Here is a 27,696-nt window from a genome sequence, read left to right as displayed (position 1 = left end):
AGTCGGGAGGTGCATGAGAACCTAAGCCTCATATATATATATATATATATACATATATATATATATATAAAATTTAATTTTTTTCAGTGTTCCAAAATTCATTGTTTATGCACCACACCCAGTGCCCCATGCAATACATGCTCTTCATAATACCCACCACCAGGCTCACCACCTCTACCCCCTGCTCCAGTAAACCTTCAGTTTCTTTCTCAGAGTCCAGTCTCCCAAGGTTTGTCTCCGACTCCAATTTCCCCCAACTCACATTGTATCAATATATTTTTGTTGCCTGAGTTAAGATCACTTTCCTTTCCTTTCTGTCACTCTACCATATATCCAGTGAATGTTAATACAAATTTTTAAGTGAAAATGTATGCAAAAATTTATCATTATAAATTCCTAAATTTACAGGAGAAATCCAAACAGAAATAATAATCTCTATATGATTATTTCCTCCCAAAAGATTCCATCTTCAGTGTTTATAAATGATGTTTCAAAATTTTCTGACTTGGCATATTTTATAATTTGACAAATGTGGTCGTAACATTAAGAATCTATTCTAACTACCTGATGAGAAACACATCACAATCTTGTTAACATAGACCAATATCCTCTATAATTAATATGCATCTTTCTAGTAAAATTTAATTCTAAATCAAATTGTACATAAAATCTTTCACTCTTCTGCATTATTTAACTGTAACAATCAATATATTTTTGTTATAAAAAAAGGATGTTAAACTTTTGCTATCCAGGTGTACATGGCCAATTAATACACATTTAACTTGAAGGTGATATATGAAATTCATCAAGGCAGTCATGAACTCTTTCAAGGGGAAGAAGAATCCTCAGTGAGTCTTACCAGGTTCCCGACTGACAGCACACTGCTGAACTGCTCTGTCATAGGGTAGTGCTCCATGGCCATAAAGAGTGTATTTAAGACAATGCAGATGGTGATGGCCAGATCAACAAACGGGTCCATCACAACCAGGTTGACGAGATGTTTCACCTTTAACCATGGTTTACAGCAGTCCCAAATCAAACACATGTTAGCAAATTTGTACCAGCAGGGTGGGCATTTCTGTCTGGATTCTTCAAGTTCTGGGGAAAAAAAGTTAGAATACTTATGAAAACTGCTTAATTTCTATTAGGCAGCATTGCTTTAAATTGAAAGTGATTTTTTAGAAATCTGAAGTTGTCAAAAGGCATTAATAGGTTAATCTGATGGTGGAACAGGAAAAGACCTATTATGGGTTAGTTGTCATAAAAACATGGGCACAGAAAGGCTAGTAAATTTTCCAAATCTATTTTGGCTAAACATAGTTTCACAGATTCTATCTGCAATATTAAACTGTCCAAAAATTATCTTCAAGGATATTTGAAACTAATGGGGAGGACTTGGGTTAAGCTCATCCATGCTCTCGATAGAGCCAGATGCGCATATATATATATTATACATATCAAAGAACCCCTTCTCAGAAGATGTCCTAAAATTTTTATCAGTCATGCTGAATCTCAGTTTCTTGGATTAGATATATGTTTTGAGTCTTTTAATGAAATAGTTTGGTCAGAGTCACCAGTCTTAGTCAAAAAGTTTCCAGTTAAGCTTTTTAAAACATAGGCTTGCATATTAAACTCAACAGGATTCTTTTTCTTTAAATTTCTTTATTTAACTAGAGGGCACAAAAGAAGAGAAAATATGCATGTTAAGAAACTAGGATACTCACTGTTAGCAGAAACCAATGTTTTAATTGAGAATTATGTACTACTGATAAAATACAAGAGGATTTTAGGTGGAACGTATGTAGAATTAATAAATTATCATGTTGTGAATTTATTTTAAGGTATTAAAGTGTATAACTATCATACCAAGCCTGTGATATAAGATTTCATATCATAATACACTTATTTAAGAAAAAAGTACAGTGATTTCAACAGGCATTTCAATTGAATAATACGAGAAAGACAGACTTGCATAGCTCTTTAAGGTGATACTCAAAATACTGAATCTTGGTAAATACTGGCAAAGAATTTCAGAAAATTAGGAAGTGGGAAATTGCTATCTTCTTTGGTAAGATGATCTTTTAATCAATTCTTGAGTGGGAAAAGAATGCAGAACTTCTTTTCTGCCCATATCATTCCTTCACACCTGATTATCTGTTCTGCCAAATATAAGACCACCACTTCTTAGCACTAAAATAAAGGAAAAAGATTCTTTTTTAATTCATGGTATATTTGACTCTGGTCAGTTATTACTACTGTTGCAACTGGAATATTTCTTCAAACCTGATATAATTCACTAGAAGCTAAACTTTGTGGGGGAGAAAATAACATATGGAATGGATAAACACAACCATAGCTAATGATTTTTTATTTCACTGTAAACATTCACTATTAACTAATACTGTAAGTTCACCACTTTCCTAAAGTAAATTAATTTATTGATTATTTTTAGCAGAAATCCATTAGAGGTAGATTCTTCAGTTGTCTCTTTAGATACTAAAATTCTTCAGGTGCACAGTTCATTTCTCTTTTTCTTAATACGTAATCTTGTAAACAATAAAGAATAGTTGAGGTATAAATCAGAGTAAAAATATAATATCAATGACCAGTTATTGCACAGATGCTTTTAAGACTCCAAAACAATGTCATGTTTATATTGAAGATAAAAAATATCATTTATAGTAATTTAAAAAAGAGAAATTAAATAATAACTCTTGGCCTGTGTACAGTCAGGATAAGTATTTTTAATGCTACTTGTCTTTAGCAGGTAAAGAGAAGCAAATGGGAATTGTGTAGAAAACAAACAAACAAACCAGAGAAAAGTTCAAAAGGGAAAATTCAGGCAGTGTTGCTTATCTTGACATCAGGAAAAAGTGGATCAAAGTTGTTTTAGTTCTAAAATAAAATCATCCCATTATTCATGCCAGAGAGAGAGAATGAGAGACAGAGAGAGAGAAAGAGAATCTTACATTTTAAAACAAAACATAGCACTCAGGAAAGAACGACAGCCATCTCTCCATTATTCCTGTGTGGATTATCTGCACTGAGATTCCCTTACATCCTAGTTTGCATATTTTGCTGGTTCTCCTCAATTCCTCAGGTGTTTGTAACTTATCCTCCCTCTATCCTTCCCGAGGATGTACCAGGAAATATTTCTGTACAGTTTCTGCATTTAAAACTTGAAAAGCAAACAATTTGTTTTTGCTCACCTCCTACAGTTTCATTAAGTAGGAGGCTATTCATTACATGGGACAATGGAGACTTGACTGTAGTTCAAAAGAAGGAAAACAAAAGATGCCAGCCAGCTGGATCAATAAGCCTGGTTCAAAGAGAGAGAGAGAGAGAGAGAAAGAGAGAGATGGGGTGGTGGTGGGGTGAGAAACTAACCCATGATTAGACTTAGAAGAAAGGACCCCAAATAAACGAATTATGTCAACCTAAGAAACCTTCTACTGTTAGCAGGACCAAAAAAGGAAGGACTATGTAAGACAGCTCTGATATGCATATGTATGTGAAGTATTGCTAACAACCAACCTAGATAAATGTCACATTCAAAAGTTTTAGATACCATTGAATAAAGAAAAGAAAGGTTTATATTCTATAAAACCAATGAAAAACAGAATGAAAATGTTGCCATGGTCCCTCACAAAAGTATAGTCAAGAAGCTCTTCAGGTATTAAACCAAATACTCTGTCTTCTGCTTCCTAAGTTATACATATTTCTAGGACATCCTAGGCAACTCCATTGAGATACATTTCAGTGGAGAGCCATGTGGATACACTCATTTTGAACTCTGTATCTTAATTCGTGGACAAGTTCAATCTTGTGGTGGATTGATGTTTTTCAAGTAATTGCTTACGTTAGCTCAAACTTAATGGTATCAGAAGTGCAAAGTAGGACTGTTGATTTAGACTTACCCTGTCTCCTTCTCTACTTCTTGCTTTAGGGAGCAGACATGCTGCTGACATCGGTAGCAGAACCACTGGCAGCTTCCTCTCAGTGGTTTTGCTATGGCAAGGAGCAGAAGACCAGAGAATCTTCAAAAGATTTACCTGGAGGGACAGGGAGGAGCAAGCTACTGGCAGCTGGGGGAGAAGAGGGAGTGCAAGCTAACGCAGGCGAGGTTGGGGAAGAACGTACTGAGTTTAATATTCCATAGAAATCAATGAGAAGATTTCTGATACTGCATTAAGATATTATGAAAATTGGGTCTTGTAATACTGACGTGGCTGTGATATATATCCAGACATCTACACTGTGGGTTTTTTCTGGCTGTGACTTTTAGGCTTTTGGTACTGGTATTAGTACCAAAAAATCTTTGCATTCAGACTGGAAAAAAGAATTATTCCAAGAATACATCCAATGCCAAGAGAAACTATAACTAACAATAAGAAATGCATGTGCCTGTGCATTCTCTCTCATTCGCCATCTTTCTTTTTCCTTTGACATGTCTACAGAAACACACACACACCCATGCACACACATAAAACCCAGGAAAGGGCAGAAAGAGGGGGGTTATAAAAGAGAAAGGGAGAGAAGGGAGATGGAGGGTAAGGGAGAAGGATAGAATATATTTTATATGAAAGTATTTTCCAAGTAGTTGAAGTTGATAGTTCACATTTAAATTCACTTACAGTGTGGAAAGACACAAATGTGAATTAACAAAAACAATGAAAGTAAAATGACAATGATTATACTTACTGACTGCCTTCTACATTCCAGATACATAGGTGTTTTATATATGATGTCTAAATTCTTACAACAACCTGATGCCTAGACCTCATTATCTGCATTTTACTGATGAAAAAAACCTGAAGTTTAGGGTCATATTAAAACATTTAACATGGAGGAGAACCAAGAATCGATCACAGATCAAGCTGTCCCCAAAGTCTTTATTTTGGCGTTGCAAGATCCAGACTGCTAAACAATATGTTAACTACTCAGATATACAATGTGCAGCTAAAGAAAGAGCTGATATACTGTAAAATTCTGGTCAAAGAGAGGCAAAAGTAGGTCTACAAAATTTTGAGAAGTTTGCTTCAAACTGGTTAATATCAAACCTTAATCTATATTTTCATTTATATTTCTGGTTAAATCAAAGGACTTTATAACTTTTGTCTCAAGTAGTTAATACAATTCAAATAAACGTTTATCATTACACTCCTTTCATTGTCATGCACACAATAAGTTTCAATAGTTTAGAAGTGAATCTACAAAAGCAGTATTCCAAGTATATCTTGAATTTGCAGTAGCTTCCGGGAGGCTAAATGTAAAAATCTGTATGAGATAGTAGAATCTATGTGTTGTATGTGGATTTTATTTTATCTGGTAAAAGACATAATGCTGATGTGATATAAAGTCAGGAAGAATTTTCTTGGAATTTATGGAATTAGTATTTTTTTCATCATTACCAACGCATCACCAAGTAGTTCTGCTATAAGACTTCTGACATACCTTCCATGGTGTTGGTCAAAATACTGGCTAGACTCATTGCTCTTTGCCTTGCTGTAGGATCTTCCAGCAAATCCATGGAAACGTGATAAGAACTGGACCTTCTCTTTCTTAGTTCTGTTTCAGTAGTTGTGCCCTGAAAATAAAACTTCAGGTAAAATAACCGTTATTCTTAAGGGTAGCAACACCCAAAGTGTTGGGACACCTGCATGGCTCAGTTGGTTAGGCAACTGTCTTCGGCTCAGGTCATGATCCTGAGTCCCAGGATTGAGTCCCTCTCTGGGCTCTCTGTTCAGCAGGGCATCTGCTTCTCTCTCTGACCCTCCCCGCTTCTCATGCTCTCTATTTCTCTCTCTCTCTCTCTCTCTCTCTCATAAGTTAAAAAAAAAAAATCTTAAAAAAAAATAAAAAACCCAAAGTGTTCCTATAGTAGGTACTACTTAACTAAGCGTCTACCAGTTGAGAACAGCTCATTAAGACTTTGCTGGAATCAGAATTCCTGGGAAGTGTTTGAAAGCCCATCCGATTCTCAGCCTTCAATGACGCCTGGGTTTGCAATCAAGATGGACTTTAATTCCTCGACGGTGGAGCTTTTGGATGGCAGGATCATGCCTACCATTGCAAAGATAATCTTTTAGCATTTCAACCATTCCTACCTAGAACTTCAGACTGAAACTCAGTGTTCCTTAATTTACTTTCAGGTTGAGTTATTAGATCTTTATAGATACATATTCACAGTTTAACATATGGGAGGAATTTTTAAGGTTTCCCTAATATGTGTTAGTAATGGTTCCTTAAAAGATGAATTCAACTTATAAAATGCTTTTGTTCATTATAAATAGGTAACAACTCCTAACATCCTTAGTAATAAAAGCAAATATTAGAACTAATTTTTAACATTTACATTTACAAAACAACTCCACAAAGCATCCACAAAACAACACATCCTTGGTGCTGAAACTCTAATTCAAGTCAATAACACCAAGTTGGGGAAATTTGATTTTTCACTATGACAAAATGATTCGATGCTTTCCTACTCCAAAATAAACTCACCAAGATTTCAACATGGGCAGAAATTTATTCCTACCTTAGGAGATCAAACAATGAAGTTAATTATCACAGGAAGAAAGGGCAAAACTCACGTATTTCATATGCTGATCTGAGTGCTAATAATAAATAAGAAGTCAAAAGTTCATAAGTTCATAATCCTCCCTATTTCTAAAAGAGCAACATGAGTCCTGTTCATCTACTTTGACTTTACTGTGGAATGAGTAATTAACATTATTTTATTAACCTGAATACTTCCAATGCAGACATTCAAAAGCAAAGTTTCCACTCAGTTGAAATGATTGCCACTAGTGGTGATAAACATCCATCTAGGTCACCCTAAAATTAATTTTATGGTAGAAGAGAAGCAAGATTAATGAGAAAAAAAAATACCACCACCACCACCACCACCACCTCACCCCATTTTAACAAAAGTCCCTCAAATCAAAAAGTTGTTTCTCAGAAATTAAAATATTTGGCCTGGTCGGAGAGGCAAAGTTTTAAGGAAAAAATAGGGTCACTTAAAGGTCATCTAATCTCTTCTGCTCTACACAGAACTATATGTGAAATCCTAGATGTCTAATTTTTAATGATAGATTTCTGATCCTTTAATGATATTACTGAGGAAATTCTTTCTTAAGCTAAATTGCTTCTACTGAATTTACATGTTGAGGATGCTTGTACTTTGGGGGATATCATTTGCCTTCAGTGGTTCATTTTCTATTTTCATTTTCCGCTCTGCAGTCTCTCAAAGCCTACTCCTTTGCCTGCACCTTTGGCTCAGTGCTCTGCCTCCGAGTGCCTGGCTGCGTGATTGCAGAATGGACACGATGGAGTGGAAAATAAAAGGACCTCACTAAGCGTGGCTTCAAATGGGCTCCCATTTGCCTTCAGAGAGGTGTCCTATCCTTTGTGATAGGGCAGGAGTTTTATGGTAATTACTGATAAATTCTATTTTCCGAGATACTCCTTGTATTTATGTAAAGAAATTGAGGATTTGTTTTATTTATTTGTTTACCATATATCAAGATCAGTGATGCTCATACTTTATCCTGTGTAAGAATCATCAAGGAAGGAGTTTCCCAGACTTTGTTCTCTTCAGTCTTGTGGTGTTTAAGTCTTGATTGGCTCAGGAATCTCTATTTTTTCTCTTTAAACCACTTTATTGAGGAATGACTGACATGCAAAAAGCTGTACATATTTAATATACACAATTCAGTGGGTATACACTTGTGAACTATCACCACTATCAAGGCCACAAACATCTCCATCACCTTCCAAAGTTTCCTTTCATCCCCTTTTGTACTGTTGTTGTTGCTGTTATGGTTTGTGATGAGAACACTTAACATAAAATCTACCATCTTAGCAAATTTTAAGAATACAATACAATATCGTTAGCTATGGGAATTATGTTATATCAATCTCCAGAACTTATTTATCTTGCTTAATAGAAATTTTCTATCCTTTGGCCATCAAACTCACAGAAGCAGAGAGCAGAATGGTGACTGCCAGGGGTTGGGGGAAGAGGAAAATGAGAAATTTCCATTTTTAAGAAGCATCCCAGGAAATTCTGATGTAAGTAGTCTGAGGATGAAGTATATTTTGAGAAACACTGGGTTAAAAATGAAAATGTTTGCTACCTTAGCCATTTTCTTACTTTCCATTTAAGAAAGTTAAAAAAAAATTCAATGGAAGACAACATTGCAGTTTGGGTAGAATATAGGTTTAGTAGCTAGCACACCGGGGTAAAATCTTAGTTCCACCATGCGCAGACCTCAGCTTCCTCCTCTTTAAAATAGGGATAATATCAGTACCTATCATACTTAATGAACTAAATGGACTTAATGAACTAAAACACATGTAAAGTGTTCTGGAATGTGTCTGGTACATAGTCAGGAATGATTATTTTAACAGAGAAGTTGATATTTCTTCTGCATTCTTCCTGGTCCTTCACTACAAAGTTCTACTTTTTTCACTATTTATCTGACTCCAGGTACTTGGACATTTCTTTGGGAGAAAGTGGTGGGGAGAGGCCATGGGAAAAAAGTAATCAATGGCTATTTCTATAACCTAGGTAAGGGGTAAGAAATTTCTCTCTTAGGTGACTGAAAGCTGACTACATATGATTTTAATGTGGCTGAAAGAGCTTCTCCAGTTATAATAAATGGGCTTGTTTTAGAAAAATCATACAAAGAAGGTTACAATATGATTTGGAAATCTATAAAATACAACCCAATGACATTGCTGGAATGTTTTTATGTCGGGCAATAAAATCTTATTTAATACCAAAGTTAAGAAGCATCTCATGTTTTACAAAGAAAAATGTCAATAATATATCCCTATAGGTGTCTGCTATTTAGTTGAAACTCTTTTTTATATGCTTGATTTACAGCCTCTTTGTGTACAAAAAGAAATTATGATAGTAATATAAAAATTGAAATCTTCTCTAAAAATTGCAATACATGACCATACCAGGTACTTTGAGTGACTTCTTTATCACACAAAGGTACAATGGCTGGCTAAAAATGAGTGGGTGCTGAAAATGTTACAGCATTCTGACCTGCAAAGAAAAAGAACAGTGCATGGCAGGATTTAGATGTCTTTAGTAATAGTATCTACTTCAAGCGGAAGTATCAAATTCTCCTTTCAATGGAACAGTGGTAATAAGAATCTTTTTTATCATTTCTTGCATTTCATTCGATGATATTAATTAAACATTATGTTTGATAAATTGTTGCTGTGCTTTTTGGCAAGTTTCATACCCCTAGGCCTTTAAGGATACCCTTTTCTTCTTCCCATATAGTGATGAATATTTCTAATCAGATTCTGTGAGAGCCAACCTATATTTTTAATTAATTTGTAGAAACATCTAAATAGAACAATTTGACAAAGTGAGTTCACAGCTGGACTCAACTAACCCCAACAAAAGACCTCACAAAATTCCTGGATATGGAAATCAAAAAATACTGCCTGCAGCAGCCACAGGTCCCTTCCCAACAGTGGCAGTTTTCATTGGCCTCACCTCAGGAAGGAGCTGTCCAGCTGGAGACGTGAGGGCAGAAGGGCCCCCGACCAGTGAGACCACTCCATTGCAATCCACCGCACTGTGCATCTTTCCGTTCACCGGCAGAATGGGGAGTACCCTGGAGGCACGGCTGGCCTGGCTGACATTGCTGTGACGCCGCTCTCCATGTCTGTGTGGCACAAACAGAGAGTCTCTCCGGCTGTCATTGTCCTCAAAGGTGCTGTGCTCATCATCCGCAAAGTCATTCTCAGAGCCAATATCCTTTGTTCGGCCTCTGAAACTGAAAAGGCTCGCCCTACTGTTGCGTCTTGGAGAGAAAAGGGAGCCACGGATGCTCAATAAAGACTATGAATAATAAGAAAGCAAACAAAACATGGATGAACAGAATTAAGAGCAGTCATCCCCAAACATGTGAGACGTGACTCGTGTCAGATTTGTTGACTTACCTGAGAGTAAGTCTCAGGACAAGTTGGAACCATGGGCTCCTGTGGTAACTGCTGGTGTTGTTCTGGCACACTCTACCAGGTTCACCCCATTGGTTTTGCTTTACTTTTTTCTCCCTTCCTTCATTTTTTATTTTCTATCATATTCTCTATTTTACACATGCCTTAAGATAGTTGCAAGTACCCCTCAACATTATTTTGTCCCATTACTGGCACATAGAACAGAATTTTTTGCTAGACTCTATTCTAGAAGTTAATCTCATTTAACATGCCAATGAAAAGCAACTACACAAACACCTACATTCAGATCCTTTGAAGCCAAAAATACAGCCAGTAAGAGCCCACTAGTGACCACACCCTGATGCAGATCTCACCACAGAGGAAAATAAAATCAATCTTGCTAGTAGGTCTGTTTAATTATAGTACAAGGAGCAGCTTCTCCCCTTTCCTTTGCATATTTTACAATGTGTTCATGAATAAATTAAATAAATCAAGCTGAGAGAACTGTATGATTCATTCCCTGATTTTCACTCTTCTGTCTCTCAAGAAATTTGAAAAGACCATATTCACAAAAACCTGGTTTTCACTAAGTATTTGGTTACAATCATTACACAGATTACTAAATGGCTACATTGTCACTGCTATCGTGCAGTTTTCCTTGATTCTTAAGCATTGTAGCATTGAACACAATCACTTCCCGATTATTACTAGTCTACTTTTATAACTTCACTATAGTCATAAACACTTTCTTGCTTGTCCAATATCCATTCCTCCTTCTTCTTTCAACAGTACCCTGATTATCCTTGAAAATGATCCTCAGTCAAGACTGTGACCAGGCCCAGCCAATGAGTGCATTCCATACCTCAGGCCATCGAGAACCGTTTAAAGCTGGGCAGGGGACCCTGATTGGTCTATGGGCAGCTACTTTTTGCTTTCACAATTGTTGAGAAAGAGGTGCATTTTCAATTGGGGTTGCTAAGAATATGGAATATAAGTTTAAAGTTGCAGTAGCATCTTGCCACTGTATTTGGGGAACTAAGGCTTAAAAATATGGAGAAATGTTTGGCCATAATAACATGTTTGAGCCTTTGAATCCAGCCATACCTAAAGCTACTGACAGATATATTTATCCAACCTAATCAGTTCTCTTTATTAAGCTGGCTAGAGTTGGATTTCTAGGTTTATTAATGGAAAGAATACCAATTTTATCATTTAAATGTTGTTAGTTTGATCTTTTTCTCTCCAAAGGATTTAAAGCTAACTAAAATTATTTTGTACCTATATACTTTTTATATTTCCTGACCAAAAAGCATGCTTTTAATTTTCTTTTTGGCTAAAAAATAATTTTTCTCAAAAATGTCTATAAACATCTGTAAAACATTTATGAGCTTTAAACACTATCTTGTGTTATGGAATCTTATTCATTAATTACAGAAAGAAGGACATCTAAAGAGACTGATCTGTTCCCTCAGAAGACAGCCTTTCTTCTTTTCCTGTTCCTGTTTGTTCATCTTATTACCAACTTCACTAGTAAGATTCCTTCTTTTCCTTTACTGTTTTCTACATAAGTAATTTTTTTATGTCTCTCTTAGACTACTACCCAATTTCCTTCACCTCTTTTCTCTCTTTTCACAAGGGACTTTGAATAAGCTATAAAAACATGAGAGTTACAGGATTTGTGACATACTGGCTATCAGCTCAAAAAGTCAGGCAAGAAATGCTTGGCAATAAGAAATAAGGTAGAAACTATACGTATCACTCTTAGTAGGAGTTTATATTTTAACTACAAGTACTCTACTTAATTAGAGCCAATAGAAGGGTTTGGAGGGAAATAGGTTATAAAATTGCACACAAGGTTTCTCTCTGAGTTCAAAGGTGAATTATGCCATACAAGAACACAGCTTACATGAGACAGCTGTATGAAAAACGATTGTGCCCCATCTGTTAACATTAGCTTCTGTTGTTTGCATTAATTATCTAATCCATAACAATCAAATGCTGCACCACAAATAAAGGATGGCCAATACGAAAAATCTGCCATAACAAATGAATCCCTAAAAAAAAGCGAAACTCCTGCTTTATTATAAATAGGAAGTGAAATAATAACCTAAAAATGTTGACTATATCTAATGACTTAAGAAGGTTGACTATAACTTCAGAATAAAATACTCAGGGACACCTAGGTAGCTCAATAGATTGAATGTCCAATTCTTGGTTTTGGCTCAGGTCATGATCTCATGGTCCTGGGATTAAGCCCTGCATCAGGTTCTGCACCCAGCACAGTCTCTCCTTGGGATTCTCTCTCTCCTTCTCCCTCTGCTCCTCTCCCCACTTGCACATGCTCTCTCTCTAAAATAAATCTTAAAAATAAAATAAAATAAATAAACATCCAGATTGTCTTGAGATTTGATTAGAGATTGTACTCTTGACTTCCTTCTCTCCCATCTCCCACATGAACAAGTCAAACTGGAGTCTAAGAAATATTTCATACAATCCACCTACTTTACTGAAAAAATTATAATCTTGCAGTTGAAGCCTACATTGTATATATTTTTTCAATGTGTAAATAGAAATGGTTATCAACACAATTGCCTTTCCATCATGTCACCACAAAATGATAGTCTTTAATACTTTTGGGGGTCTTAGACTCTCAAAAAAATCTATCATTGGGTCTTTCATCACCTTAAGAACCTCTACCTTCCTTAATATTTTCTGTATTACTTCCAGGGACGTGGAAAGTGGGATTAGTATAAATTCAGGATTCTCTCTTTTTCTCTCTTCTCTCCCTCCCACTCTCCATCTCTCCCCATTCTTTCTTTCTCCCTCTCCATCTTCTTAGCTATTCATCTATTTATCAGATAAAAGGAAAGTTTTCACTCTTTTAAAATATAGATACCACTTAAGAAACAAATATCAATCTGAGCTAGATGTTGCATGTTGTATATGTCAGTAATCACTTATCATGCCCAACTAGCTAGGAAATAGAGTTACAAAGAAGACGGTACTGGGAAAATGTTATATTTGTCGGCAAAATTTGCAGAAAGAAGTAGGTCAGAACTTAACCTTTTCAGGCTTCACTATTTCACCTAGACTTAGTTCTACTGGATTTGAATTTGGAGCAAATTGAAGACACCTGGTGATCTGCAGTTTCAAATTTAGGCCTTTTTAATCTCTCTAGTAACTTACCTTCCTTCTCCGCTCCCTCCCTCCCTTCTTCTTTTCCTTCCTTTCAACATGACCAATGCTGTAAAAAGGGGATCTGATTTTTAAGAAACTCACATTTATTAAGATTAATGTCTCCACTAATTAAATCAAAATGATTATGACAACAACATGAATGAGAATGGGTATACAATGTAGAATTAAAACCAAATTCTATTTTAAATGCAAATCCAACACCACTAATCTTTTAATCTATCCTATCTCATAATGTTATTTGGACTTAGAATGAATTGAATTGACCTACAAAAATTTTACACATATTTAATATGAGACTGTGAGACTGTATATACTGCAAAGTTTATGAAGAGCAAGTATAACCCTAAATATATGTATATTTTTAGGGAATTCAAAATGTAGGTTTCTTTATCTGTTTTTTAAAATATTCTTTCTAGTCAGGCTGCTGAAGTGGAAAGTTTCAGTGTCACACCAAATTTGAATACCACCTCAGCCTTAATAACTACATGGCATTGGCCAATTATTCAACTTCACTGGGCCTAATAAGTAGTGAATACAATACTAATGTTAGCATTAATTATGATAATATAACAAGAATACCAAGGATAAAACAAGCACTTGACAAAGAATACAGCCCTCCTGTTCTCACATCTGTAGACTGGGGGTGATAATTATAGTACCCACTCGGGGCTATAGGCCGAGCTTATACTGGAAGATGCAAAGGACTACGTAAGTGTTAGCCATTATCATTGTTATCAGTGTTGTTCTCGTTGTTATGATTACTGAATCATACTAAGGTTTCACTACTAGTGACGCTGTCATCTGAGAAACTCTATTTCTGGTAATTCTCTTGGTAATTGCAAAATATAAGGATCCTAAATTTCAAAGTCTCAACAGCTTGTGTTGGTACGTAAGCCACAGGCATCCAGTGAACATTTACTATACCATATAATCAGGATATCTTTTCAGCACAAATCCTACATTAAACATGAGAGAGATAATCAAGTGCAATTAAGCACCACTATTTATTTAGTGTCATAAATAATCCTTAGCGCATTTCCACCTAAGAATTTTGGCTACACTTCTAGAAAAATTTTGCGTCAGTCTCCTTTGAAACAAGTGTCTGAAGAATGATTCTTCCAATGAAGTTTGTATGTGAATGGGAGCAACTACACAGATGGTATGGAAGAATATATCGTTCACTTCTAGGAACCTGCCACTCAGAAAACCCATAGCCACTGGGTCCCAGCACAGTAGTGTAGCTAAAAAGGGATGGGAACCATCTGCTGATAATTTCTCATGTGGAAAATTGCCCCGAGATGTTTGAGCCTTCCACAAAACCTCAAAACCATAAACCCTCCCAAGCTCAGTGGGGCCTAGACTCTAAAAACACTTTCTTGGGATTTCAAAAAGTTGCAAAACTCACAAATTCTCTGAGGTGATAAACACAATATTTGATGATCATTACAGTTCTGAAAGTACTGTGCCATCCATGTATAAGGCGGTTTTATTTCTACCAAATTCTGGCACACCTTAAAAAAATGGTCTGTTGTGAAAGTGCAATTTATGTAAGCTAAGAATACCTTTACCTGATGTGGAGAAGAGAACCTCTTTTCATATGTCAACCTGCTTCCCTCTAGGGAAAAACGGAAACCTTTTCTTCTTATGCTGTCTTCGGATTCAGATTTGCGGACCCCATCTTCTTTCTCTTCTTCTCCAGACTGCTCTTTCTGCTTCTTTTTCTTCCTTCTGTTTTTCAGCTCTTTTTCACTCTTGGAGCTCAACTTTGATGCTACCGAAGAACTCTCTGAGAAAACTCCTATCCCGCCGGCACCACTGAACTCTCTTGATTCCGCAGATGCGGCTGCAGCCGCCGCCTGGAAGCGCACAAGGGAAACCTTGAAAAACTCTCTCCCTGTTTACTAGTTAATCGTCTTCAGTATCACGAATATGACCTTGAGAGCAGTTCTCCATTCTGGTCCATATTTTGGAAAACCATGCGTTGTCATTAAACCAATTAAAGAGTTACATTCAAAAGACACATGGAAGATGATACATGTGACTTTGATGGAAAGTTTAAAGCTCTGGCTTCTCACTATGCTCTCTAATTATTCAACAATATGAGCAAGACATTCGAATAACATAGCAAATCTTCCATGACTTAATCACTGTATGAAGAAGGAAAGAATTTAAGAATTAAAGTTTCCTATTTTAACCTGATCCATCAAACATCTACTTGACAATAAATTTTTAGTGCCAGCCTAAATTATTGAATTTTATTCAATTAAGTATTTTAGTTTGATAAACTTCTGTCTATGACTTAAGTGGGGGTATTTCACTAAGAAATATACAACAAAAACATATTACAGATCATATATACATATATGAATCCCAGATCATGGCATCTGAATAAATTTCTAAATTATTAAAGTACAGTTTTGGAAAAGGTATTGCATTCTATCTTGTTGCTGTTACCCCAGTATATCTTATCTATCTGACCTTTATTAAATATTTAGGATACTTAGTATTAAAAAGGAACTGTAGTCAAGATCCAAGAGAAGCCAAAAATAGGCACTTGGATTAGTTAATGCCATGAAGTCAAGCAAATACAATTAGAGCAATTCTTGTATTATTTTGAAGTCTTATCAAATCCAAATCAAATTATTTTTATAGGATAGGAGGCAGAGAATGTAGTGATTTCCTACATTTACACACCAGGATTTTCTTTAAGCGACCCATAAATTTGTATTTAAATACCCTTCAAATAAAAAATAAATATTAAATAGGTCCTCACTCTTCCAGGTTCCAGGAAATAATCTCAGTTTGAATCTGGTTTTCTGACCTTTCCCACCTCTACTGACACTAATGAAGAAGCAACTATAACAAATTCCTCTTCCTCAGAGCATTAAGAAAATACTTCAATTGAGGGCATGTAGGTCTAAATACTTTGTGAGCCTGAATAAATGAGGAGTCACAAGGGAGGAAAAAAAAGTCAATAAAGCAATTCTAACTCTCCATGTTTTGATGCCATCAGCATTGACAGTAACCATCAACATAAAATAATAACCTAAAAATCTAACACGCTCTTAACACCAAACACATATGACATGTTTCAAATGTTACTTTTATCCACTGCTGGTTTTGTGTGGTAAATGCCCTGAGCTCACCAGTGTGGTCAGAGGATTGAGATCAACAAACACAAGAGCTCTATGCTCTTGCTAACAATACCTGAGCTTCTTCTTGTTGCTTTTTTAACTGTTCAAGCATCTGTTGAAATTCAGCTTCTTTCTGTTCGGCTTCCTCAAGAGTTGCCTGATTCTGTTCCTCATAGGCCATGGCCACCACAGCCAGAATTAAATTTATAAGGTAGAATGAGCCCAAGAAAATTACCAGTACAAAAAATATCATATATGTTTTCCCAGCAGCACGTAGTGTCTGTAAAAATACAAGAGATATTTTATTAAATTTTATATAGATGCTAAAAGCTCACACTCCAAGTAATACAGTATTTTACAACAATTCCCTTGATCTCAGTATTTCAGGCTTCCCAGAAGAATCTTTTTATCTGTTCTCACCAGTTGGTAAAGGTTTTCCCAGAAGTCTTGAGTCATGAGACGAAATAAGGACAAGAAGGCCCAACTAAAGGTGTCAAAGCTTGTATAGCCATAGTTGGGGTTTCTACCAGCCTTAACACAGATGTATCCTTCTGGACATTGGCTGTAATTAGATTAAGAGAAAAAGTCAGTACTGCAAGTCTGCTGGGTGACTTCCCTGTTTCTACAGATTCCAATGTCTACTTTATATGACAGTAGGGAAAACAGATTTCTCTCACCCATCACTTAACCCAACACTATGTGGACTGATTTACATAATAACAGAGTATATTAGGTCTATTTGTGGATTTCTCCGTGATTCATAATTGTCATAATATTTATCATGTCTCCATATAAAAGTAACCCACCATGATTAATATCTTTGGAGACTTGTAAAATGAATAGAAGAGTAAGTCAACAGGGAAAAAATTGATTTTCACTGAAGATATCTAGATGCAGAGTGTGTGTGTCGCAGTAGAGAAGAGAGGTGATGGAAGGATGGATGGGAGCACATGGAGAGGAGGGAATGTCTCTGCATAGTGAAGATTTCATAGCTATGACTTTAATGATCTGGCCCCAATATTGTGCCTGACACTCCTGGGATGCATGATCTTGAGTTAAGTTTCTTAACTTTGCTAATCTTCAGGCATCTCGTATGTAAGAAAGGGCTAATAACAGAACCTGCCTTACAAATACACAAGCGTTGAATAAGATATCCTATGTAAAGCATTTAGTGTGGTACAGACAAGGAATTAAAATTAGCCTGTTCAACTTAATCACTGGGATTTGGAGAAAAAGGCAGCACGATATTTATCAGATGAACTAAGTGGAAAGTCTGTTACCACTGGAAATTCTGCTACAGGGATTAGTTATTAATGTCCACAACACCATCTTCCACTGAAGAACACTAAACTTCTTCTATGGTTCTAAATTCTTGCCAAACAGGGAAAGGTAATTATTTCTCTGAATTTTCCTAGGCTTTAGCTCCTAGTGTCAATACTTCTTCATAACAAAGTTCACATGTCAATCATAATAATCAAAAGCATTATTGAATGCTGTTATAGCTACATATCTGCTAATCCATTTAATCCTCACAGCAACTCTGTTATTATACCCATTTGTCACTAGAGGAAACTAAGGCAAGGGGAGGGAGTGTTATTTTGTAGAGTCAGGATTGAATCCATGCAAACTTTGCAGCCTGTGCTCTTAAGCACTTTGCTAAAATATGCTCGACATACACTCACCATGACTCAGATACTGACATTATCTTCAGAGATCTTACATTTGAAGCCATGGAGACCACATTAGCATATATAAAATATCACACTTAGAAAAGTACATGCTTATGAATTCCATTAACTTAATCTTCTAATACATATGTACTGCTTTTCTATTTTCCATTGAACTAATTTGGAAGATTAGCTGTGACCTAGTACGGAAAAACAATTGCCACATATGAGTGTGTGAAGGAGGTGAGAATCCACACTTATTTCAGCTATTTTGAGAATCAGCGTGAAGTGGAATTTACGGAGGGCTCTGAATGGGGAGTGAGGGAGGGTTGGGTGGGTGGGATGTGGCAAGTTTTGGGGGCCAATGGAGCAGTGTGGTCTGAAACTCAATATGAAACATCACTTACCCTGCATCTGAGCTGTTGCCACAAAGCAGAGCATCATTTTGCCCTTCCAAAAAATAAAAGTGACCTATTTAAAGAGTGAGGAATAGAAAGAATCATTAAAAAAGTGCTCAAAACACTTCAGCCACTGTGTTCAAGTAATAAACCTCATAATTTTTTCAACCATAATGAAATGGATAAAATAATAAATATGCATATGGCTAAATGAAAATATGTTAATAACTGAATACTAAACAAATATCAAAATATAAAATTTTTATTTAAACAAGTGCTTAGAAAATCTGTTTTAAAAAGAATATTTTGGGGAAGGAATAGCTATTATAGCATTCTCTTATCAGCATTTATTGCAAATATAAACTCAAATTGCTTGGGATAGTTCAAAAAAAGAATTGCAAATTAAGGCTGTTTGGCACAAAAAGTGAGAGAAAGGGAAGGCTTGTTGCTTCAAATTGCTTCCATGCAAGTAAAATTTTACTTTATAAGTACTTTTTTGCATGGACTCAAAATAGATTCAGACTTTTTTTCCTACCAATTTTACCTAATTTCCTGTGAAAAGTGGGGTTAAGTCTTTCTCTTCTATGATGCTCTAAATAAGTATTGTTTGGGATTTTGGCTTGATTACTGTCTTTCAAAGGAACAGGATAAACTTATTTCTTTGAGGATATACAATTTTCTAAGTATATCTAATTTCTATTCTTAGGAAATCTTATATATAACTTCAATAAGTTGCAAAGATGATCTCAAAAAACATACACATTCATAAACATACATATTCACATACAAAAACACACAAACATTAAAACACATACATATAGGGGTGCCTGGGTGGCTCAGTGGGTTAAAGCCTCTGCCTTCGGCTCAGGTCATGATCCCAGGGTCCTGGGATCGAGCCCCACATCGGGCTCTCTGCTCCGCAGGGAGCCTGCTTCCTCCCCTCTCTCTCTCTGCCTGCCTCTCTGCCTACTTGTGATCTCTCTCTCTCTCTGTCAAATAAATAAAATCTTTAAAAAAAAAACACACATACATATACCACACAAAAAATTATTATAATGGGTTTTAAGACTGCTTAAAGACTATATTGAAGGAATTCCTTAATATATTATGCAGAGAAATCTGGGCTGGAGTTTTGCAAAAAGTTTTAGATCCGTACATCACAATATATGCCAAAAAAATATTTCTAGATTTTTAAAGAGTGAAAATTTAAACACAAGTCTATTAATATAATACAAAGAATATATAAGTGTTTTTATGTAGGATATATAGGTGGTTCCTTTATACATACAATATCTAAGGGAATTAGAATATCTTTATGATCTCTGAATTAAGAAGCATTTTCTAAACTTAAATAGAGAAAAATGAAAATAATTTTGATGACTATATTGCCTAAATATGAAAATCAATTAAGCATTAAAAAAAAGCAGTGAGATGAAAAACAAGTTAAATATATTTGCCAGAAAAGGACAAAATGTTAACATGCTTGATAAATTAAAGAATTCATATGAATTCTCCAAAATTTATTATCACTTGGTGAAATAATGGGTAAAAAAATCAACAGATAATTCACATTATATGAAATATGTAACTTGTTAATGATACTAATAAACATGAGTTTAAAAATTCTACTGCAATAATAATTAAGGAACAGTACACTTTTCTTTCTACCAAAAGATTTTAAAATACAAAAATAGTCAGTATTAAGGAGAGTTCAGTAAGATGACCAGTTCTGTAGGGAGTATATAGTGGTATATGATCTTTCTTGAGAGCAATCTGACACTCTTATCTCCATAGCCTTAATCTGGTTAAACCCTTTGACATCCCCCACCACCAAATTCTATTAATAGAAATTTATCTGAAGGAAATAACCAGAAATAGAGAAAAGATTTATGTGGAAATATTGTCACTGTGCTGTTATTATAATATTAATAAGTAGGAAACCCCATAAATAACAAATTTAAAAGAACTATTTATTCAATGAATCTTAATCCCTGTTATAGAAATCTTCATAGGAATATTAACTCTTAAAACATGATATAATTTGAGAAGGGATAAGATTTCATATGGTTCTAAAAACCATGAAGGATACCTTAGAGTAAGTATCCCAGTAGAATACTGATAATCAAAAGACCAATGGGAGTTGGCTAGCTAAAGCACATGGAGAGGTAAACACTTGGACCTCCAAGTGACAGTGAGGCTGGCTTCAGTGTTAAGAAATTATACTGAAGTATATGGCGTCATATATTTATACTGATGTCCATTCCTAAATAAAATCAAACTAACTAATAAACAACTCTAAAACAATGACTGACACCAAAGGGATAAATTACAATAACAGAGGTTGGGTTTGAGTTTACACTTTCTAATCATCAATAAGTGAATGGCTGGACTGTGGTTGCTTAACTTCCTGATGAGTACACAAACGTAGATTTCCATCTTGGTGAGTGATTTCTCTATTTCCAGATATATCATATGCACTCAATACATATCATGAGTCAACCAAATAAGGCCAACTTATTTTCCCAGTCTTCTTAAAAATGCATTTCAGCATAATACACTGAATAGTTCAAACTACTGATTTATTTACTACACGACTGAAAACTCCTTCCTGATCAATGCTTACCAAATACCAAATAAAATGGTATTGCTTTCAACACTGGTTTAGGAAAAGATAACACATTTTTAAATGATAACTTTTATTATACTGATTGATAGGTAAGGAAAAAGGAGTAAAATATCATCATATCATAAGTATCATTTGATTTCTGTATCACATGCGTTATCTTAATTTGGTTGTCATTTAGTTTACATTAAAATTGAGACAATTTCCACTATATGTATTTCTTTAACTAAAGGATTAAGCAACTTAATGGTTAAAAGAGTATATCTTACTTTTATCCTCAATATAGTCATCCCAGTTAAACATGCTCACTGTCCTATTGAAAGTGGTACCGTTCCCATCCAATGAGTTATTAAAGAAGGAAGTGATGTTTATTTCAAAGGAAGAATTATCTGGGGGCCATTGCAAACATTTATTCCGCAGGTTGCCCATAAACAGCTGTAGTCCTATTAGTGCAAACACGCTCAGACAGAACACAGTCAGAATCATTACATCAGAGAGCTTCTTCACTGACTGGATCAGGGCCCCCACAATGGTCTTCAGGCCTATGAATAAAATCAGAGGGAGGGATGTCGATATACTATTCAACAGCTACGTTATCGACAAAAACATCATGAGCTTGTCCTGGAAAATAAAGATGTCATGCAGAATGCCAAAAATATTAGTTTAATGTTTGTGACTGAATAACATTTTCATGAAAAGCCTGTAGCTGGTGAAAATGAATGAAAGCAGAACTTGAATTTTTGTTAGAAAACTGTGAATGGCAATGAACCAAAAGTGTATTTCCAAATACCCCTTAGAGCAAAAGAAATGATTCTGTTATTCATGCTTAAACATCAACCTTGTGTAAATATTTTGCTTTTATTTGCAGATGTCTTACTCCTTAACCTCTTATTGGTTTTAGAAAAATCTATATGAATAGAGTAGTAAGAAATCTTAAAGTCAATGGATTATGAAGTTATATATTTGTGATTTCTGCAAGCTTGAATATGGGTTAAAAAAGGAAGACATCTGAAAACTGAGCCCCATGCAGCACTCATGCTATCTCTTGCTCTTTCATTTATCTGCAGATAAGAACATCACCAGTTTTCGACCTAAATAGCCAAATTTGCATCAGTCTGAACGCCTCATTCTTTAGCTTCTATGCGGAAAGCTTGATGTTACAGGATGCAAACCATGTAGCCTGTTACTGCAAATGCCTCATGCAAAGACCTGTTAAACTCAAAGGCTGATTTAGAACAGTTTTAAAGAAAGCAAGAAGTAAAAGCAAAGAATCAAACCCATCCAAAATATGATGTCTTGATTCTTGCTTTTTTACATATTTCTTTGCAAAGTGTGACAAGCAAAAGGCTTATGCACAAAAGCTGTGATTGTAATACCAATGCAGTAAAGTCAGCCTCGGTGTTTAACCTAGCTCTCACCTGGAATGACTGAAATTGTTTTCAGTGCTCGGAGAACTCTGAATGTTCTCAACGCTGAGACATTGCCCAGGTCCACAAACTCTGTCACATATCTGTAATAGGGAGTTCACACACAACACAATAACAAAACACAAGAAACAATTGGAGATATAAGGGGCCTACCACCTTATACCAGTTTCTTCTTACCTGGAATTACAGAAATAGTTTTCAAAGCTCTCAAGACTCTGAAAGTTCGAAGAGCTGAAACATTGCCTAGGTTTACAAATTCTGTTACATACCTGTAGAATTAAATCAGAGTTATTCAGAATTTAGGGAAATCTAAGTCTATGTTGGTCTTTCATCAAGACCTTTTCAAGTTCAATGAGCGTTGCCATCAGATTTCCCAATTAAGAGAAAAATGGCATTGTCTTCAATCTTAGACTATGTTACTTGGGAAACTTTATTTTACTACTTTACAGTGCTAATTGAATCCAAATTAGACAATTTACTACTAGACCCTTAATCTCTCCAAAGTGCATCATTTGATTAGAAGAAAAACATTCTATGTTTACATGATAACTAAGAAAAATGCTTGATCTGTCAAGGGAGGCCACTGAGGAGAAATACAGCATAGGCTCCCACCAGTGACTTATTATTCCAGGATGGAAAATGTATGAAGATACTTACGCAAAAGTAATGACTGTGAAATCCAACCAATTCCATGGGTCCCGCAGAAATGTGAAATCTTCTAAACAAAAGCCCCTTGCGAGTATTTTTATAAGTGATTCAAAAGTATAAATTCCTGTAAAGGTGTACCTGAGAGGAAATAGCCAAGTCCACATTAAAGAACTAGTAGGTAATTGACATGTACCTGTCTTAAAGGAAACTTAACAAACAAAATTAGAATCTTCCATGTGGGTCTATACTAGTCTCCCTATGATGTAAGCTTAGGAAGAGTTTAAGGCAAAAGAAATATTACATTTTGAAAGACATTCTCATTGACTCTAAGTAAGTAAGTATTGTATTTGCTACATTAACTAATTTGAAAGCCCAAATAATATGGTTCCATGTGAAGATATTACCTGAAATACACTGGCTTTCAGTCTGATTTAAGTAAATAGATGTTAACCTCCAAATTACTGTAGCATTGTGTTTAATAAAATATGTATCATTAAGAGCCATGAAATATATAATAATAACACAGAAAGATGATAGCCAGGGCGCTTGGGTGGCTCAACTGGTTAACCTCTTGATTTCAGCTTAGGTCATGATCTCAGGGCTATAAGTTCAATCCCCTTGTCAGGCTCACTGGGGAGTATGCTTAAAGATTCTCTCTCCCTCTTCCCCTCCCCCACTTCCGCTCTCTAAAATATATAAGTAAATATTAAAAGAAAAAAAAAGAAAGAAAAGAAAAGAAAGGTTATAGCCATGAGAAAAAGAACATACAAATTAGGTATAACTTTTATCACTGGATATTAGTAATTACTGATAATATTCAAATGTGTATGAGACTCACAAGGAAGATCAAGGGCTACAAATACTGGCAAACAGGTGCAGTAATTTCAGCTAATGAGTGAGCCACTGCAAGCTCTGTCCTATGGGAAGTTAGTGGTTGAAATGATCTTGAATCATTGTTTAAACTTGTCTGGTTTAGAGTAGCTAGTATGATTTGCTAAAGAAAGTGACAGGGTCTCAAGATAGTAAATTTGAAATGTAAGGGATGACAATATTGAAAAACATTTTTCATTTTCTACTTACTCCACATTCTTTGTCCAGTCTGGAGGGTTACTCATGGTCATAAATACACAGTTGGTGAGAATAGTGCACATAATGAGCACATTGAATAAAGTAGAAGAGTATTGTCAAGGAAGACAAAATACAGTGGAAAAATCTCACTTTTATGCCCCACCATGCCTTTTACACCATGAAGCTTAGAATTTTTATGCCCTTATTATTTTATTCTTGAGTCCATCTTTTCCATTTCTGTAATCCAACAGCCACATATTTAGGCCATGTCAGGCCAAGCCTTCAAATATTCTGAGGCCATTTAGGTATTTCTTAATAATTAAATATAAAGAGTAAATAACTTATTATTTACTCACTGGTAAATAATTTATCAATTTAAGTTTTTTTAATGACAGATTTACCTCAACAACTGAACTGCAAGTTCAACATGTCTGTAAACTATGACAAAACCTCTACAAAAGAATTTAAGTGATTACTTAAATGCATTATAATTCCATTCTAAGGATCATTCTGGCAAAGTGATTTTAATATGATCCTTTCTGTATGGAGTGTATAATATACAGTAATTGCTCATAAAATTTTAAATAGTATGAAAAGATGGCTGTTATTAGTGATGGCATTTCTTGGGTTTATAACTTTGGTGAAATTGTTTACTAATGTACCTAAAACTTGGTTCAATTCACTATAAAAGTGAGAAAAAATAACCATTTCACAAGATTGCTGTGAGGATCAAATTAGTTAAAATAAACAAAAGCTCCTGCACTTCATGTGCCTGGTAAAGAAAAGATGCTCAATAAATTGTCTTCCTAATTTCCTGAATCATAGAAAACATTCCTTATAACAAACATCCGGTTGTGTCACTGTTTCTTACTTTGGCTTTGTAGACACAGCCAATGCCCTTCACTTTCCTTTATACTGAAAAACAACAAAAACTGAGAAAATATTTGGTAGTCAGATAATTAAAATGACTTTCATAGTTAAGAAAAAGCACAAGAAAGATTCAGTTGCAATTATGTAAAATGACAATCTTTAGCAATGTAAACTTAGACACAATGATAAAAATCCCAGAAATTGAGTAGGTGCTGTTCATAGCCCTTCTTACTCTTAATTTTTGTTATAAGTTTTCACATTACTTGCACAAAACAAAATAGTAACATGATTTTAAGTACCGTCACCTAGGACACTGAGTAGCCAGTGTTGTATTAATCTGTAATGGAAGTTTCTTTGCACCTGCAACTGCTGTTAGTCAAAGCCACAATTCATTTTTCTTTTTTGCTAACAAATAGCATATTTGTTATTGATATAAGGTATATGCTTAATTCTCAGCTTGTTTAGTGCATCCACATTAAAAATAGTCCTATGTGAATGACATAGATCAGCCATGTGAGGGCACTAGAACCTAGAGGACACTTTAGAAAAACAGCATTTCAAAGAAGAAACACCTACTTTTCCTTAATTGCTAGAAATAAACAAAAAGATAAAATGTAAGATGGTTTGCTATTAGTATATAAAACTAGATCTTCCATGTCTGCTAGCTTGCTAGGTCCTACGGGAGAAAACAACACCTTTCAGCAGATTGGCACCATTCTAAATTCATGGTTCTGAACCTGGCCAGTCCTCTACACAGTCCTGTAGTCCTTAGCACCATCTCTGACCCTCTGCAAAGGCAATTCCATTCTCCAGTCTCCTCTGACCTCCAACTCTCTTCCTCTTTCCCTCCCCACCTGAAGCTGATGTCCTATTACCTACTTCACTCAGAGAACACTATTGGATCTCTATTTCCAACTCCCAAGCTGATAAACCTCTCTGGAGCCTTCTGGACCTATCCTTTTTTCCTTCCTGTTTCAATGGGGAAAGTTTTCAATGCTCCCCACTTCACATTCTGGACACCTTCTTTCCAAAATACTTCAGAAATCTCTTCTCTCTTTTTTCTTTTATCTTTATTATCTCCCACCCTAGTGAGAACTTCAATATAAACTTGCTTAAGCCTCTCTTGTCTTGGGGAAGGGCACACTTTCTTGTAATTCCAAATTCTCTTAAAGTATTTACAGTCCAAACTTTTCTCCATTTCACAGCCAAACTTCTTGAAAGAGCCATTTATCTTTTTTTCTTCCTCATGTATCCAGCACATCCTCAGCTTACTAGCTTTTTTCCCTAAAGATGGCATACACTTCATGTTTTGGCACTAAACGAAAGGGCAATTTTTTTCTTACTTGACTTGCTCTCTCAGCAGAATTCTGCAAGGAAAATTCTTTCATTAAGTTTTCTTCTCTTCCCTTTATTGAAATCCCAATTCTCTGGTTTCCTCATGCCTTATGGGAAACAATTTTTTGCATCCTTGGAAATGTTGCAATTGCCTTTTGAAAAGGAGATAGGTTATCTCAGCCATTTCTTCCCTCTCTTGCTATATTCATCCTAGCAGAGTTCATCAACAAACATAGGTTCAAGTGTCATTTATGTACCCACCATCTCAACTACTTCTCTCTAGGTCAGACGCCTCTTCTGAACTCTACACAGTCAAAGGTTCAAATGACATCTGTACTATGTGTCTCACTGATACTTCAAAATCATTTAAAAGATTCTGAGTTCTTTTCTTTAAGATTTTATTTACTTATTTAACAGAGAGAGAGAGACAGCAAGAGAGGGAACACAAGCAGGGGGAGTGGGAGAGGGAGAAGCAGGTTTCCCACTGAGCAGGGAGCCTGATGTGGTGCTCGATCCCAGGACCCTGGGATCATAACCTGAGCCAAAGGCAGCCAGCCGCTTAATGACTGAGCCACCCAGGCACCCCAAGACTGAGTTCTAAAACTGAAGTAAAATCTTTTCATCCCACCCTTCCCATCTCCCCAATTCCTTCTCTTCACACTGCCCCCATACTGCTCCTTTGACATCTCTGTATCTTATAGAATGTCCCAGGATCTAGCCAGGAACCTAGAAGCAATCCTGGATTTTTCTCTCTCCCTAAACCTCTAAACCCAATTTAGCACCAAATACTGTCAATTCCATCTGCTGTCACTGGATCCGGTGTACTTTTGCATCCCCACATCACTACATAGTCCCTGCCACCAAGTATAACTTAGATTACTGCAGTTTCCTCCAAACTGGTCTTTCCGAATCCATGCTAAGTTCTTTACAATACATTCTGCATACTGTACTAAAATGACTTGTATAAATGTAATTCAGATGATTTCAATATTTTTCCATTATTCTTAAGATGATGATCAAATGTCTTAACACAGTCTAGATTCCAGAATGTCTGAACCCTGTCTACTCCCCTAGTTTTGCACACTTTACTTTTTTTTTCCTGTATTGCTCACTCTTAATTGCACTCTCCCATGATACCATAATTGTTTTAGATCATCTAATGAAATATTCTCTTTCTCAGATAAGGGTCTTTGCAAATGCCACCTCTTCTCCCTGGAAATGCTCCATACCACACTGTAGCCAACTCATACTTGTTCTTTAGTACTTATCTTTAGTACTTATTTTGAAAAAGATTTCTGGTAGAAAGTTACTCGCCATAATACCTCACCTGTTTAGGTCTACCAGTTATATAACCCCATAGCA

General features: G+C 35.6%; 2 protein-coding genes across 6 annotated transcripts in view; one reads left to right on the top strand and one right to left on the bottom strand.

Moving 5' to 3' along the window:
- Positions 1–27,696, top strand: part of LOC125095498 (sodium channel protein type 3 subunit alpha) — a 1,188,574-nt gene that overhangs the window by 947,658 nt on the left and 213,220 nt on the right. The window lies entirely within an intron of this gene.
- Positions 1–27,696, bottom strand: part of SCN2A (sodium voltage-gated channel alpha subunit 2) — a 132,603-nt gene that overhangs the window by 44,641 nt on the left and 60,266 nt on the right. For 4 of the 5 annotated variants that reach the window (XM_047721983.1, XM_047721981.1, XM_047721984.1 and 1 more), the window contains 11 exons: positions 24,142–24,231; positions 23,071–23,199; positions 22,405–22,496; positions 21,256–21,528; positions 18,373–18,436; positions 16,719–16,860; positions 16,372–16,578; positions 14,733–15,020; positions 9,521–9,868; positions 5,455–5,587; positions 860–1,098 (listed from right to left, as the gene is read on the bottom strand). In XM_047721983.1, coding sequence (XP_047577939.1) covers positions 860–1,098; positions 5,455–5,587; positions 9,521–9,868; positions 14,733–15,020; positions 16,372–16,578; positions 16,719–16,860; positions 18,373–18,436; positions 21,256–21,528; positions 22,405–22,496; positions 23,071–23,199; positions 24,142–24,231 — 2,005 coding nt within the window. Of the gene's footprint in view, positions 1–859; positions 1,099–5,454; positions 5,588–9,520; positions 9,869–14,732; positions 15,021–16,371; positions 16,579–16,718; positions 16,861–18,372; positions 18,437–21,255; positions 21,529–22,404; positions 22,497–22,590; positions 22,683–23,070; positions 23,200–24,141; positions 24,232–27,696 lie in introns of all 5 variants that reach the window. The other variant, XM_047721985.1, reaches the window with a different exon arrangement.

Source organism: Lutra lutra, chromosome 3 (genome assembly GCF_902655055.1).
Source record: "Lutra lutra chromosome 3, mLutLut1.2, whole genome shotgun sequence".
NCBI lineage: Eukaryota > Metazoa > Chordata > Mammalia > Carnivora > Mustelidae > Lutra > Lutra lutra.
Note: the sequence above shows the minus strand (reverse complement) of the source record. Positions and strands in the feature narration are given on the sequence as shown.